The 13,283-nt window shown below is 48.9% G+C and overlaps 1 protein-coding gene across 1 annotated transcript in view; it reads left to right on the forward strand.

The window, feature by feature from the left end:
• STRC (stereocilin) overlaps window positions 1-7,219 on the forward strand; it is a 446,062-nt gene extending 438,843 nt beyond the window's left edge. The window contains exon 29 of the mRNA XM_086957009.1: window positions 7,028-7,219. Coding sequence (XP_086813135.1) covers window positions 7,028-7,219 — 192 coding nt within the window. The remainder of the gene's footprint in view (window positions 1-7,027) is intronic.
• The last annotated feature ends 6,064 nt before the right edge of the window (window positions 7,220-13,283 follow it).

The following is a 13,283-nucleotide window of genomic DNA, read 5'->3' on the forward strand; positions in this document are numbered from 1 at the left end:
CTTTCCCTCGCGTTTCTCCGACCGGCAGCCATTTTGGGGCTAGAACAGCACGCCCGGTGGCGCCATCTTTGTTGGCGTGCTAGTGGTTCCCTGCACATTGTGGACAGGTACTTAAGGTGGGGTGTCCCGGGGCTCTGTCTTGATTAAAAGGTGTGCGACGATCTAGCAGCACTTTGCAGATAGCGCTCACAGGCTTATACAATTCTGTCAACTTGCATATTTTTTAAATTCCTGTTTTGTATCTGAGTTAATATTCTTTGGCTTTCCCCCTGTTTTTAAATTGCCCACATTCGCATACTTGCTCAATAATAACTGGCTCACCGCATTTCGCAGGTCCCCTTCCCTCGCGTTTCTCCGACCGGCAGCCATTTTGGGGGTAGAACAGCCCGCCCGGCGGCGCCATCTTTGTTGGCGTGCTAGTGGTTCCCTGCACATTGTGGACAGGTACTTAAGGTGGGCTGTCCCGGGGCTCTGTCTTGATTAAAAGGTGCGCGACGATCTAGCAGCACTTTGCAGATAGCGCTCGCAGGCTTATACAATTCTGGCAACTTGCGTATTTTTTAAATTCCTGTTTTGTATCTGAGTTAATATTCTTTGGCTTTCCTCCTGTTTTTAAATTGCCCACATTCGCATACTTGCTCAATAATAACTGGCTCACCGCATTTCGCGGGTCCCCTTCCCTCGCGTTTCTCCGACCGGCAGCCATTTTGGGGGTAGAACAGCACGCCCGGCGGCACCCTCTTTGTTGGCTTGCTAGTGGTTCCCTGCACATTGTGGACAGGTACTTAAGGTGGGCTGCCCCGGGGCTCTGTCTTGATTAAAAGGTGCGCAACGATCTAGCAGCACTTTGCAGATAGCGCTCGCAGGCTTATACAATTCTGGCAACTTGCGTATTTTTTAAATTCCTGTTTTGTATCTGAGTTAATATTCTTTGGCTTTCCCCCTGTTTTTAAATTGCCCACATTCGCATACTTGCTCAATAATAACTGGCTCACTGCATTTCGCGGGTCCCCTTTCCTCGCGTTTCTCCGACCGGCAGCCATTTTGGGGGTAGAACAGCACGCCCGGCGGCGCCATATTTTTTGGCGTGCTAGTGGTTCCCTGCACATTGTGGACAGGTACTTAAGGTGGGCTGTCCCGGGGCTCTGTCTTGATTAAAAGGTGCGCGACGATATAGCAGCACTTTGCAGATAGCGTTCGCAGGCTTATACAATTCTGGCAACTTGCGTATTTTTTAAATTCCTGTTTTGTATCTGAGTTAATATTCTTTGGCTTTCCCCCTGTTTTTAAATTGCGCACATTCGCATACTTGCTCAATAATAACTGGCTCACCGCATTTCGCGGGTTCCCTTCCCTCGCATTTCTCTGACTGGCAGTCATTTTGGGGGTAGAACAGCACGCCCGGCGGCGCGATCTTTGTTGGCGTGCTAGTGGTTCCCTGCACATTGTGGAAAGGTACTTAAGGTGGGCTGTCCCGGGTCTCTGTCTTGATTAAAAGGTGCACGATGATCTAGCAGCACTTTGCAGATAGCGCTCGCAGGCTTATACAATTCTGGCAACTTGCGTATTTTTTAAATTCCTGTTTTGTATCTGAGTTAATATTCATTGGCTTTCCCCCTGTTTTTAAATTGCCCACATTCGCATACTTGCTCAATAATAACTGGCTCACCGCATTTCGCGGGTCCCCTTCCCTCGCGTTTCTCCGACCGGCAGCCATTTTGGGGGTAGAACAGCACGCCCGGCAGCGCCATCTTTGTTGGCCAGCTAGTGGTTCCCTGCACATTGTGGAAAGGTACTTCAGGTGGGCTGTCCCGGGGCTCTGTCTTGATTAAAAGGTGCGCGACGATCTAGCAGCACTTTGCAGATAGCGCTCGCAGGCTTATACAATTCTGACAACTTGTGTATTTTTTAAATTCCTGTTTTGTATCTGAGTTAATATTCTTTGGCTTTCCCCCTGTTTTTAAATTGCCCACATTCGCATACTTGCTCAATAATAACTGGCTCACCGAATTTCGCGGGTTCCCTTCCCTCGCATTTCTCCGACTGGCAGCCATTTTGGGGGTAGAACAGCACGCCCGGCGGCGCCATCTTTGTTGGCGTGCTAGTGGTTCCCTGCACATTGTGGACAGGTACTTAAAGTGGGCTGTCCCGGGGCTCTGTCTTGATTAAAAGGTGCGTGATGATCTAGCAGCACTTTGCAGATAGCGCTCGCAGGCTTATACAATTCTGGCAACTTGCGTATTTTTTAAATTCCTGTTTTGTATCTGAGTTAATATTCTTTGGCTTTCCCCCTGTTTTTAAATTGCCCACATTCGCATACTTGCTCAATAATAACTGGCTCACTGCATTTCGCGGGTCCCCTTCCCTCGTGTTTCTCTGACCGGCAGCCATTTTGGGGGTAGAACAGCACGCCCGGCGGCGCCATCTTTGTTGGCATGCTAGTGGTTCCCTGCACATTGTGGACAGGTACTTAAGGTGGGCTGTCCCGGGGCTCTGTCTTGATTAAAAGGTGCGCAACGATCTAGCAGCACTTTGCAGATAGCGCTCGCAGGCTTATACAATTCTGGCAACTTGCGTATTTTTTAAATTCCTGTTTTGGATCTGAGTTAATATTTTTTGGCTTTCCCCCTGTTTTTAAATTGCCCACATTCGCATACTTGCTCAATTATAACTGGCTCACCGGATTTCGCGGGTCCCCTTCCCTCGCGTTTCTCCGACCGGCAGCCATTTTGGGGGTAGAAAGCACGCTCGGCGGCGCCATCTTTGTTGGTGTGCTAGTGGTTCTCTGCACATTGTGGACAGGTACTTAAGGTGGCCATGCAAACGCACAGCGTTCGCGCGCAGTGTGAGCACGCCAGAGTCACACCAGAGTCCAGCCCGTCTGTGCCCGTCCGGGCCCTGGCGGGCTTAGGGCCAGGCCCTCTGGTCAATCCACCTGAAACTAGGATTACCTATACCCGAGAGGATGTCATGGCATTACGGCCCCCGAAAAATACGACCTGTAAGTACATCTACAAAGGGGTCAAACCTTTCCTCGGATGTAAGATATGTCACTCGTGCCAGTCATCTAAAGGAAAGAATGGGCTCCAAATGGCCCTGTTGAATTGCCGATCCCTCCCGAGCCACTCCCTAGAAATTAATTTCCTTATCCAGGACCATGCCTTAGACATTTTGTTCCTGACGGAAACGTGGATTACATCTTGCTCAGGGGCCGATATGGTACGGGCCCTCCCCCCAGGCTTCCTAAAATACCATCAGGATCGGCCTGTGGGGCGAGGGGGTGGTATTGCTATTATATATAGAGAGTCATATCGGTGGAGAGCTCAGAATGGGGGGTGTTGGACTGTGAGAGCTGTCAGTTCTCTTTGTGGATTTCATCTACGCTGTCGATGTCAGGCCTATTAATATACCGCCCTCTGGGTAGCGTGGGTAACTTCTTCAGTTCTCTGATGGAAACAGTCACGCTGTCAGCGTCCTCCACTACCAACTTTATGGCGCTGGGTGATTTCAATCTCCATTTTAATGACCCTACGGACTCTGTAGCGGCAGACTTACAGGGTGACTTCAAATCCTTTGAGATGGATCTGATAAATTCGAGGCCCACGCATATTAAGGGCCACCTGCTTGACCCAATTTTTACCAATATTCCTCTTCTCAGGGCTATGACCTCTTGTCCCCTTCCGTGGTCAGACCACTTTTTGGTCCCTTTAACCTGGCAAAGGGAAGCAATGGTCACCCCTCCCCCTAGTGTTCATACCTTAGAAAGAGCTTGGTCCAGGTTATCGATGGATAACTGGATCACCAATCTGGAATGTACCCGCCCTTCTCCAGTTCTTGATCCAGTAAGGGCTGACGCAAATTTCGATCAGTGGCTGACTAGCTCCCTTGATGCCATTCTTCCTAAAAGAAGAGTGTTGAAAAGAGAGAAGAGAATGGGCTCTGCCCCCTGGTACATGCGCGAGCTAAGAACATTGAGGAAGGGCTGTAAGAAGCTGGAGCGGGCCTGGAGGAGGGAATGGGGGGAAGCTGATCGAGAGGAATATCGGGCGGCGATAAGAGCGTATAAAGCTGCTCTTCGCCGCACCAAGACACAATTCTTTGAGGAGAGGATCAATACCTCCTCGAATTCCTCGAGAGAAACGTTCCGAGTGGTTAAGGAACTCCTTAGAGTTCCCGAGCCCCCAGTAGCCCACGACAGCCCTGGAGACAAATGGGAGGAGCTGGCAAATTATTTTCATACTAAAATAGATAATATTCTTAGTGCCCTGCCTCAGGCGGACCAGAGAGCAGACGCTGGTAGCCAACCTAGGGGCGCTCTTGTTCAGCTGGAAGCTTTTGGCCCAGTATCAGCAGACGAGGTCCGTAAAGTACTGGGCTCCATGAAGAGCGGTACCCCTAGGGATCCGGTTCCCATGAGGATCCTGAAACAGGCGTCAACTATTATTGTTGACCCTATCATGGATCTTATTAATGCCTCCTTTGCCCAAGGCCTGGTACCACCTAGTTGGAAGAGAGCAGTTGTGAAAGCCCTCCTGAAAAAGCCGAGTCTGGATCCTTCGGACTTGGCTAATTTCAGGCCCATCTCCCTGCTCCCGGGACTCTGTAAAATTGCTGAAAAGTTGGTAAATCGTCATCTTTCCCACTTTTTGGAGTCCAATGGCCTGTTGTGTGATTCGCAAACTGGATTTCGGCCAGGTCAGGGCACTGACACCGCCCTGCTGGCAGTCGTGGAAGAAGCTAGGAGCATTTTGGATTCAGGAGGGTCAGTGGCAGTGATCCTCCTGGACCTCAGTGCGGCTTTCGACACTGTTAACCATCAAGTGTTGATCCATCGGCTGTCAGAGTTGGGGGTTACAGGTGCGGCTTTGAAATGGTTTACGTCATTTCTTAGCGACCGGTCGTACCAGGTCTGGGAAGGCAGTGAACGGTCGACATCCATCCCCCTCCAGTGTGGTGTGCCACAGGGCTCATCCCTAAGCCCCACATTATTCAATGTGTATATGGCCCCCGTGGAGGATGTGGTGGCCCCTTTTGGTTTTAAAATCGTCAGCTATACTGACGATACTCAGCTGGTGGTGGCTCTATCCCAGCTGACGGAAAATCCAGATGCGCTACATTCTTGCATGTCCAAAGTCTACACCTGGATGTGTGAATCAGCTCTAAAACTGAACGGGTCAAAGACCGAAATAATGCTGCTAGGGCATAAAGGACCCTCACTCCCCACGACTGTTTGGCCCAGTTGTCTAGGCGACCTCCCCAGTCCTAAAGAGGAGATTAAGAGTCTTGGGGTTTGGTTAGAGCAGGACCTCTCCTTTAGGACCCAGGCAAAACGAACGGCAGGAGTCTGCTTTGGGCTCCTCCGTGCAGCTCGGAAAGTTTTGCCCCTTCTTCTGTTGACATCGAAGAAGCTGCTTATTCAGGGGCTTATTGTATCTAGGTTAGATTACTGTAACGCCATCTTCCTGGGCTCCCCTGAAGCAATGCTGAATAAACTTCAGCAAATCCAAAATGCGGCTGCAAGGCTTCTTACGAGCTCGCCTAGGATGCAGTCAGCCAAACCCGCATTAAAGGCGCTGCATTGGCTCCCGGTGTGGGAAAGGATTAAATTTAAGTCGCTTTGTATAGCGCACAAAACGTGTCAGGATAAGGGGCCTCCCATTCTGAGGAATTTAGTTGTCCCCTATAAGTCTAACAGAGCTTTGCGCTCTGATCAACAGTATTTGTTGCAAATTCCTCAGAAGGGCACGTACGGGTGGGAGAAGGTTCTCTGTTAATACTGCCACTCTCCGGAATGCGCTTCCTCTGAATTTGCGTTTAGAGCCGTGTATTGTTAGGTTTCGTAAACTTTTGAACACCCATCTCTTCCCTATCTGATGCCGCTGTATCTGCCTGTTTGCCATTTGCTTCCATTCTGGACAAGCGCTGGGATGCCCGAGGGTAGCTATGCACTATATAAAATTCAAATAATATAAATAGTACCGAAAACACCACCCGTTGTCATTCACAGCTCTTGCAGGTGATATCTACACACACACCTGCCCAACCTCCTCCCAACTCCACACCCTGTCACCAGGGAGAACTCCGATATAGCAGGAGACATGCAGAACCTTGGCTCACAGCTTTGTAAACGCCAAGTTGAGTAACAGTAGTCCGTGCATAAAGGCCCTACTAGGGAAACCCTGTGGCACAATCGAGCTACCTCCGTGGATGGCACAACTAGTACAGTAGGCCCAGAGAGGCCCATTGGAGATACATGCCCCTGGAACAGGTCTTACCACACAAAAAGGGACTTACAGCTAACTCGAATAAGCCAATCATATGTACCTCTCTCTCCAATATGTACATGATGAGCACAGCGCTTTGACACTGCACTGCAGTGCCAAACGTTCCCAAGTCCTAAGGCTACCATCCATTGTAATAGAAAACTGGGAAGGAGAAAAGGAAATCTTTGAGGGAAAGCACCCTAATAGGGGCCATTACCAATAATTCCCCTCTCCAGGAGGGTGTGGGGAAGAGTGATCTACCATCATGGGGAGAGTAGTTGACCTAACGGTTAGGGCGGTCAACCTCAGAGCTGTGGAACCAGGATCGAGTTTCGGCAGAGACTCGCAACATCCTGTGATTCTGGGCAAATCACTTAATCTCCCCGTGCCTAACAAACATGAATGTGTCACACAACTGGTGCTCGTGTAAAACTATATGATACCCGATAGCTTTGAGTCAAGTTCGCGCTATGTAAAACGTCATGGAAAAAAAGAGCAGATGATTTTAAACAACATACACTTAAAGTAAAAGGAATGTGCGCTGTAGGTATACTGGATTAAGATTAGATCTTGGAGGTTGTTTGTACAATTTAAAATTCACCCTGGTAAACTAGGCACTGAGACATATCCTGGCACAACCACTAATGCATCAATATCAACCACGAGTTGACGAAACAAGGAGATAAACATAATCTGGCGATTTTAGAACATTGATAGAGTACCTGATTTACTCATGTTTTTCATTTCTTGTTTGTGTGTGTCAGGTCATATTTACTCCAGCCCAGCTAGTGATGTTTACCAGTGAGCAAGCAGCTGCAGTAACCCAGGAACAGTTTGAACACCTAAGCCCAGAACAAAGACAGGCGTTGCACAGTGCTCAGTATGAAGGAGACGCCGGCCATGAACACAGGGGTGAGTGCCCAACTTATTTTTTCAATCACTATACCTTCCAATAAAAACATATACATGTATTATCATTTTTGAATGTATGAACACGTGCAATTGCTAGAAGAAAATGTGTGCTGCAGTCTTGATTTTTTGATAAACATAATGAAATGAACTGATAGCACTAAGCTGATTAGGTACGAGGGCCATGTCATGCGACAGCTTTGTCTGTGTTTTGCAGTGTTATGGTCCGCATAGCATTGCCTTATTGCTTCATAAGTTCAATTTCAAGTTCAGAAATTTATATAGCGCACTACTCACCCAGAGGGTCTCAAGGCGCTTAGGGAGGCGGGTGCATTTACTTATCGAATATCCAAGTTTTTTGTTGCTTTCTGAAGGAGAGGTGGTTCTGAGTAAGGCGGAGGTGGGTGGGGAGAGAATTCCAGGTCTTGGCCGCTAAGTAGGAGAAGGATCTTCCCCCCATGGTGGATCTGTGGATGCGCGGAATTGCAGCGAGGACTTGATTGGAAGATCGTAGTTGGCGGGTGGGGGTGTAGAAGGACAGTCTTGTGTTGAGGCATTCGGGTCCTAGGTCATAGAGGGCTTTGTGTGCGTGGGTGAGGAGACGGAACGTTATTCTCTTGTTGACGGGGAGCCAGTGGATATCTTTCAGGTGGTCGGAGATGTGAGATTGACGAGGGATGTCCAGTATGAGTCTGGCTGATGTGTTTTGGATGCGTTGAAGTTTTTTCTGTAGTTTGGCTGTGGTCCCGGCGTAGAGGGTGTTTCCGTAATCCAGTCGGCTGGTGACTAGTGCGTGGGTGACCGTCTTTCTTGTTTCAGTGGGGATCCAGCAGAAGGCTTTTTTGAGCATGCGTAGGATGTTGAAGCAGGATGATGAGACGGCATTGGATTGTCTGGTCATCGAGAGGGAGGAGTCCAGGATGAAGCCCAGGTTGCGTGCGTGATCCGTTGGTGTGGGTGCGGTTCCCAGGGCTGGTGGCCACCAAGAGTCATCCCAGGCCGAGGGGGATGAGCCTAAGATGAGGACTTCCGTTTTGTCCGAGTTCAGTGTTAAGCGGCTGTTCTTCATCCACTCGGCTACTTCTTTCATTCCTTCGTGTAGGTTGGTTTTGGCGGTGTTCGGGTCTTTGGTGAGGGAGAGGATCAGCTGGGTGTCATCTGCGTAGGAGATGATGTTGAGGTAGTGTTGGCGTGCGATGGATGCGAGGGGACTCATGTATACGTTGAAGAGGGTGGTATGCCGCAGATGACTTTGGTGGCCTCTGATTTGAAGGGGGGGAGGCGGACTCTCTGGGTTCTTCCGGCAAGGAACGATATGATCCATTCCAATGCTTTTCCTTGTATTCCGACGTTGCTGAGTCGTTGTATGAGGGTGCTATGACAGACTGTGTCGAAGGCTGCGGAGAGGTCAAGTAAGATGAGGGCAACTTTTTCTCTGTTGTCCAGAAGTGTTCGGATGTCATCTGTTGCTGCGATGAGGGCGGTTTCGGTGCTGTGTTTGGCTCGGAAGCCGGATTGTGAAGGGTCAAGGGATTTCTTGGATTAGAGGAAGGTGGCGAGCTGACTAATGACGGCTTTCTCAATGACTTTGGCGGGGAATGGGAGGAGCGAGATGGGGCAGTAGTTCTTAAGTTCGGTGGGGTCTGCTGTGGGTTTCTTCAGAAGGGCGCTGAGTTCGGCATGTTTCCAGATTTCTGGGAAGGTAGCGGAGTTGAAGGAGCAATTGATGACATCCCGGAGATGGGGTGCGATGATGGAGCCTGCTTTGTTGAAAATGTGGTGGAGACATGGGTCGTTGGCAATCCTGAGTGAATGGAGTTCATCAGGCGGATGGTGTCTTCGGTGGTGATTGGGTTCCAGGCGCAAAGGTTGTTAGAGGGCGGTGTTGGATCGGAAATGGGTGGAGTGGACAAGTCTTCGGACTGGTTTTCAAAGCTGTTATGTATTTCGGCGATTTTGTTGTGGAAGAATGAGGATAGAGAGTCGCAGAGGTCTTGGGAGGGAGTGATGTCGTTGGTGCCGGCGGTGGGGTTAGTAAATTCTTTGACGATGTTGAATAGTTATTTGCTTTTTTGGGCATTGTTGTGAAGTCGATCCTTGAATGCTGATTTCTTGGTGGATCGGATTAGTTGGTGGTGTTTGGCGGGTGGCGTTCTTGAAGGTGGCTAGGTTATCAGTGGTTGGGTTTTTTCTCCAGGTTTTCTCGAGAGTACGACAGAACTTCTTGGATTTCTTAAGGTCATCGTTGAACCAGGGGGCTTTTTTGCTACCTTGCTTGATTAGATGGTTTTTCAAGGGTGCAAGTTCGTCGGCGCTATGGGTGATCCATTGGGTGAGGTTAGTGGCTGCTTGGTTTGGGTCCGATGATTTGGTGGGGGGGTTTTGGTGAAGCGATGTGAAGAGTTGTTCGGTGGTGATTTTGTTCCAATTTCTTTGCGGAATAGGTTGTGGGAGGTTGTGGGTCGTGGATCTTTTGTAGTCAAAGTGAACGCAGCTGTGGTCCGTCCAATGGAGAGCTGTGGTGTGAGCGAAGGAGATGTGCTTGATGGAGGAGAAGATAGGGTCTAGCGTGTGTCCGGCATAGTGGGTGGGGGTGTCTACAAGTTGTTTGAGTCCTAGATTGGCCAGGTTATCCAGAAGGGTGGTGGTGTTGTTGTCGTTTTTCTTTTCCATGTGGAAGTTGAGGTCTCCCAGTAGAATGTAATTCTCGGAGGGGAGGGCATGTGGGCTGATGAAGTCAGCGATGTCTTCGCTGAATTGTGTGCGGGGTCCTGGTGGTCTGTAGATGAGGGTGCCTCTGAGTGTGGTTTTGTGGTCGGTGTGAATCTGGAAGTGGAGGTGTTCGGCGGAAGCGAGGTTGTCGTCGGAACTGGTCGTGATGCGGATGGTGTTCTTATGGACTATGGCGATGCCTCCTCCTGTTTGGTTGATAAGGTCCTTTCGGATGATCTTGTAGCCGTCCGGGATGGCTATGGCGATGTCGGGCGCTGATGAGGCGTTCATCCATGTTTCTGTGAGGAAGGCGACGTCCGGCGATGTAGTGTCGAGTAGGTTCCAAAGTTCAATGGAGTGCCTGTGGACTGAGCGGGTGTTGATCAGGATGCACTTTAGGTGGTTAGTGTCGGAGCTCTGTTTGAAGTTTGTGGATTTGGTGTGGGTCCTGATGCAGTCGAACTTGCAGGAGTGGCAGGTGAAGGGTCCATGGGTGTGTCCTGGGGCGGCTAGGTAGCAGTTTGGGAGTCGGCTGGGGTTAAGGTCTGAGAGGGTTGCGGCGTCGTAAGTAATGAGGGTGGAATGGGAATCGCGGGGGCCAGGGGGTCTGGCGATGGGCGCGGTCCAGGCGCGGACGGGCGTAGACGGGCTTACCTTTGGCGCACCTTCGGCATGCATGGGGCGCGACCGCTGCGCGTGACCGCTGCGCGCAAATGCATTTGACATAAGTGGATAGTGGAGGGGAAGGGGGGAGGGAGGATCAGCTGGGAGGCGGGAGCGGGGTGGAGAGGCGGGCTGGAAGGCACAACAACAAGATGGCAGCAAAACGAAAGGAAACAGGACGAGATTGGGGTGGGCAGAGGTGCAGGCACAATCAGGCACAGATAAACAGAGAACACAATGCGAGCCTGCAAAAGCGCTACGATGGCACACAAGCGCTACAATATGCAACACAATCTGATCAACTCGATGTGGGCTGTGCAAAATAGCGTTACGCTATAATTAGGCAATGCAGCAATTTTAGGTGATCAAGACGGAGCGCAGTCACTAATAGGAGCAATATTAAAGCACAAGACAATGTTTGCAATGAAGCGCTACGATACCAGCAGGCAATGCGGCTATTTTAGGTGATCAAGACGGAGCGCAGTCACTAATGGGAGCAATATTGAAGCACAAGACAATGTTTGCAATGAGGCGCTACGATACCAGCTGGAGCCAGGGAGCGAGGGGAGCGACCGCTTCTGACGGAGTCAGGACGGTCACAACGCTGTGGTCTACGAGATCGTCCTTACCTTCCTGTGGGAGGGAGGGTCAGCTGGGAGGTGGGAGCGGGGTGGAGAGGCGGGCTGGAAGGCACAACATCAAGATGGCAGCAAAACGAAAGGAAACAGGACGAGATTGGGGTGGGCAGAGGTGCAGGCACAATCAGGCACAGTTAAACAGAGAACACAATGCAAGCCTGCAAAAGCGCTACGATGGCACACAAGCGCTACAATATGCAACACAATCTGATCAACTCGATGTGGGCTGTGCAAAATAGCATTACGCTATAATTAGGCAATGCAGCAATTTTAGGTGATCAAGACGGAGCGCAGTCACTAATGGGAGCAATATTTAAGCACAAGACAATGTTTGCAATGAAGCACTACGATACCAGCTGGAGCCAGGGAGCGAGGGGAGCGACCGCTTCTGACGGAGTCAGGACGGTCACAAACGCTGTGGTCTACGAGATCGTCCTTACCTTTCCTGTGGGAGGGAGGGTCAGCTGGGAGGCGGGAGCGGGTTGGAGAGGCGGGCTGGAAGGCACAACAACAAGATGGCAGCAAAACGAAAGGAAACAGGAAGAGATTGGGGTGGGCAGAGGCGCAGGCACAATCAGGCACAGATAAACAGAGAACACAATGCGAGCCTGCAAAAGCGCTACAATGGCACACAAGCGCTACAATATGCAACACAATCTGATCAACTCGATATGGGCTGTGCAAAATAGCGTTACGCTATAATTAGGCAATGCAGCAATTTTAGGTGATCAAGACGGAGCGCAGTCACTAATGGGAGCAATATTAAAGCACAAGACAATGTTTGCAATGAAGCACTACGATACCAGCAGGCAATGCGGCTATTTTTGGTGATCAAGACGGAGCGCAGTCACTAATGGGAGCAACTGGGCTAAGCTACCAGACAACAATGATTCATAAAACTAATGAACTGTAACATCTATATTTCTAACATGGATAGATTGGTAATACTAGTTTGGGAGCATAAGATACCATACTTTACATCCCGCCCTAGGCGATAAAAAATCCAGCGATAGCTGCATTTTGGGAGGTTATCACTGGTAATGCAGCAATAGAACTACAAGGATAGGGATATCCTTGTTGATAGCCCATGGTGGATTTAGCCATGTAATCCACCTCCCATTGGATTACATGGCCAAATCTGAAAATTAGCAGACTTAAAAAAGCAGCGTTAACTGTGGTTAGGGCTGCTTTTTTAGTCTCTAACAGGGTTAGCGTGAAGCTTGATAATAGGAGAAATGTTGCTTAGCTACATTTCTCCTATTATTTTGCTCCGGAATGCCCATTTTGCATCTCATTAGAGATGCAAAGGGAAGCGTAGTGAAAAAGGGTGCTAACATGCGATTTTGCATGTTAGCACCCTGTTGTTGATATGGTGATATTTTTATCTCCGCTTCTTTGGCTTTTAAAGCCAAAAAAGCAGGGATAAAGCCCTTGTTAATATGCCCCTTTGTCTTTAATTTTTGTCTTCAGTTGCCCCTTACTTGAAACTTCTTTCTTTTTTGGGGTACTTGAAACGCACACAGTCACAGACGGTAGCAATTTTTTTTAAATACCATCGATTTGGGATGTGAAAATGGTGGCCAAATGCCCATAAATTCTTCTAAATTCGCAAATTTAACATCCATGAGTTGCATTTTTCTCATATTTTAGTCAATCTATTCCATGCCTCTTTCTACTTGTACTTGGCATTACTTCTGGGTAAGCTCAGTGTTTCGAAATTAGAGCATTTCTGAAATTACACAAACTGGTCAACATGTATTTCTAAGGAGGTAATAAACATTTTCAAATGTCCAGAATTCTCATTCATCTGATTTGCTTAAAGTTGTGAATTATTAAATAATATCTTACGGCCTCTATCAAAACAGCCTTTTTTAAAATACTGTTTCTAGGATTCATATGCTTGCTGGAGAATTACCACAAAAGGAGGGCTGTGAACTATTATATTTTCACCAATATAATTGTGCAAATCATTCTCCACAATGTCAGTAGTAATATCTAGTGAAACCTCCACATTTTTTAACCACATTGTTTATATCTGATGAATATAATGATTCCCTTAAAGATAAAACAGAGCAAAAAAGTCTTCAAGGCCCTATGT

Source organism: Lissotriton vulgaris, chromosome 2_1, assembly GCF_964263255.1.
Source record: "Lissotriton vulgaris chromosome 2_1, aLisVul1.2, whole genome shotgun sequence".
NCBI classification, from domain to species: domain Eukaryota; kingdom Metazoa; phylum Chordata; class Amphibia; order Caudata; family Salamandridae; genus Lissotriton; species Lissotriton vulgaris.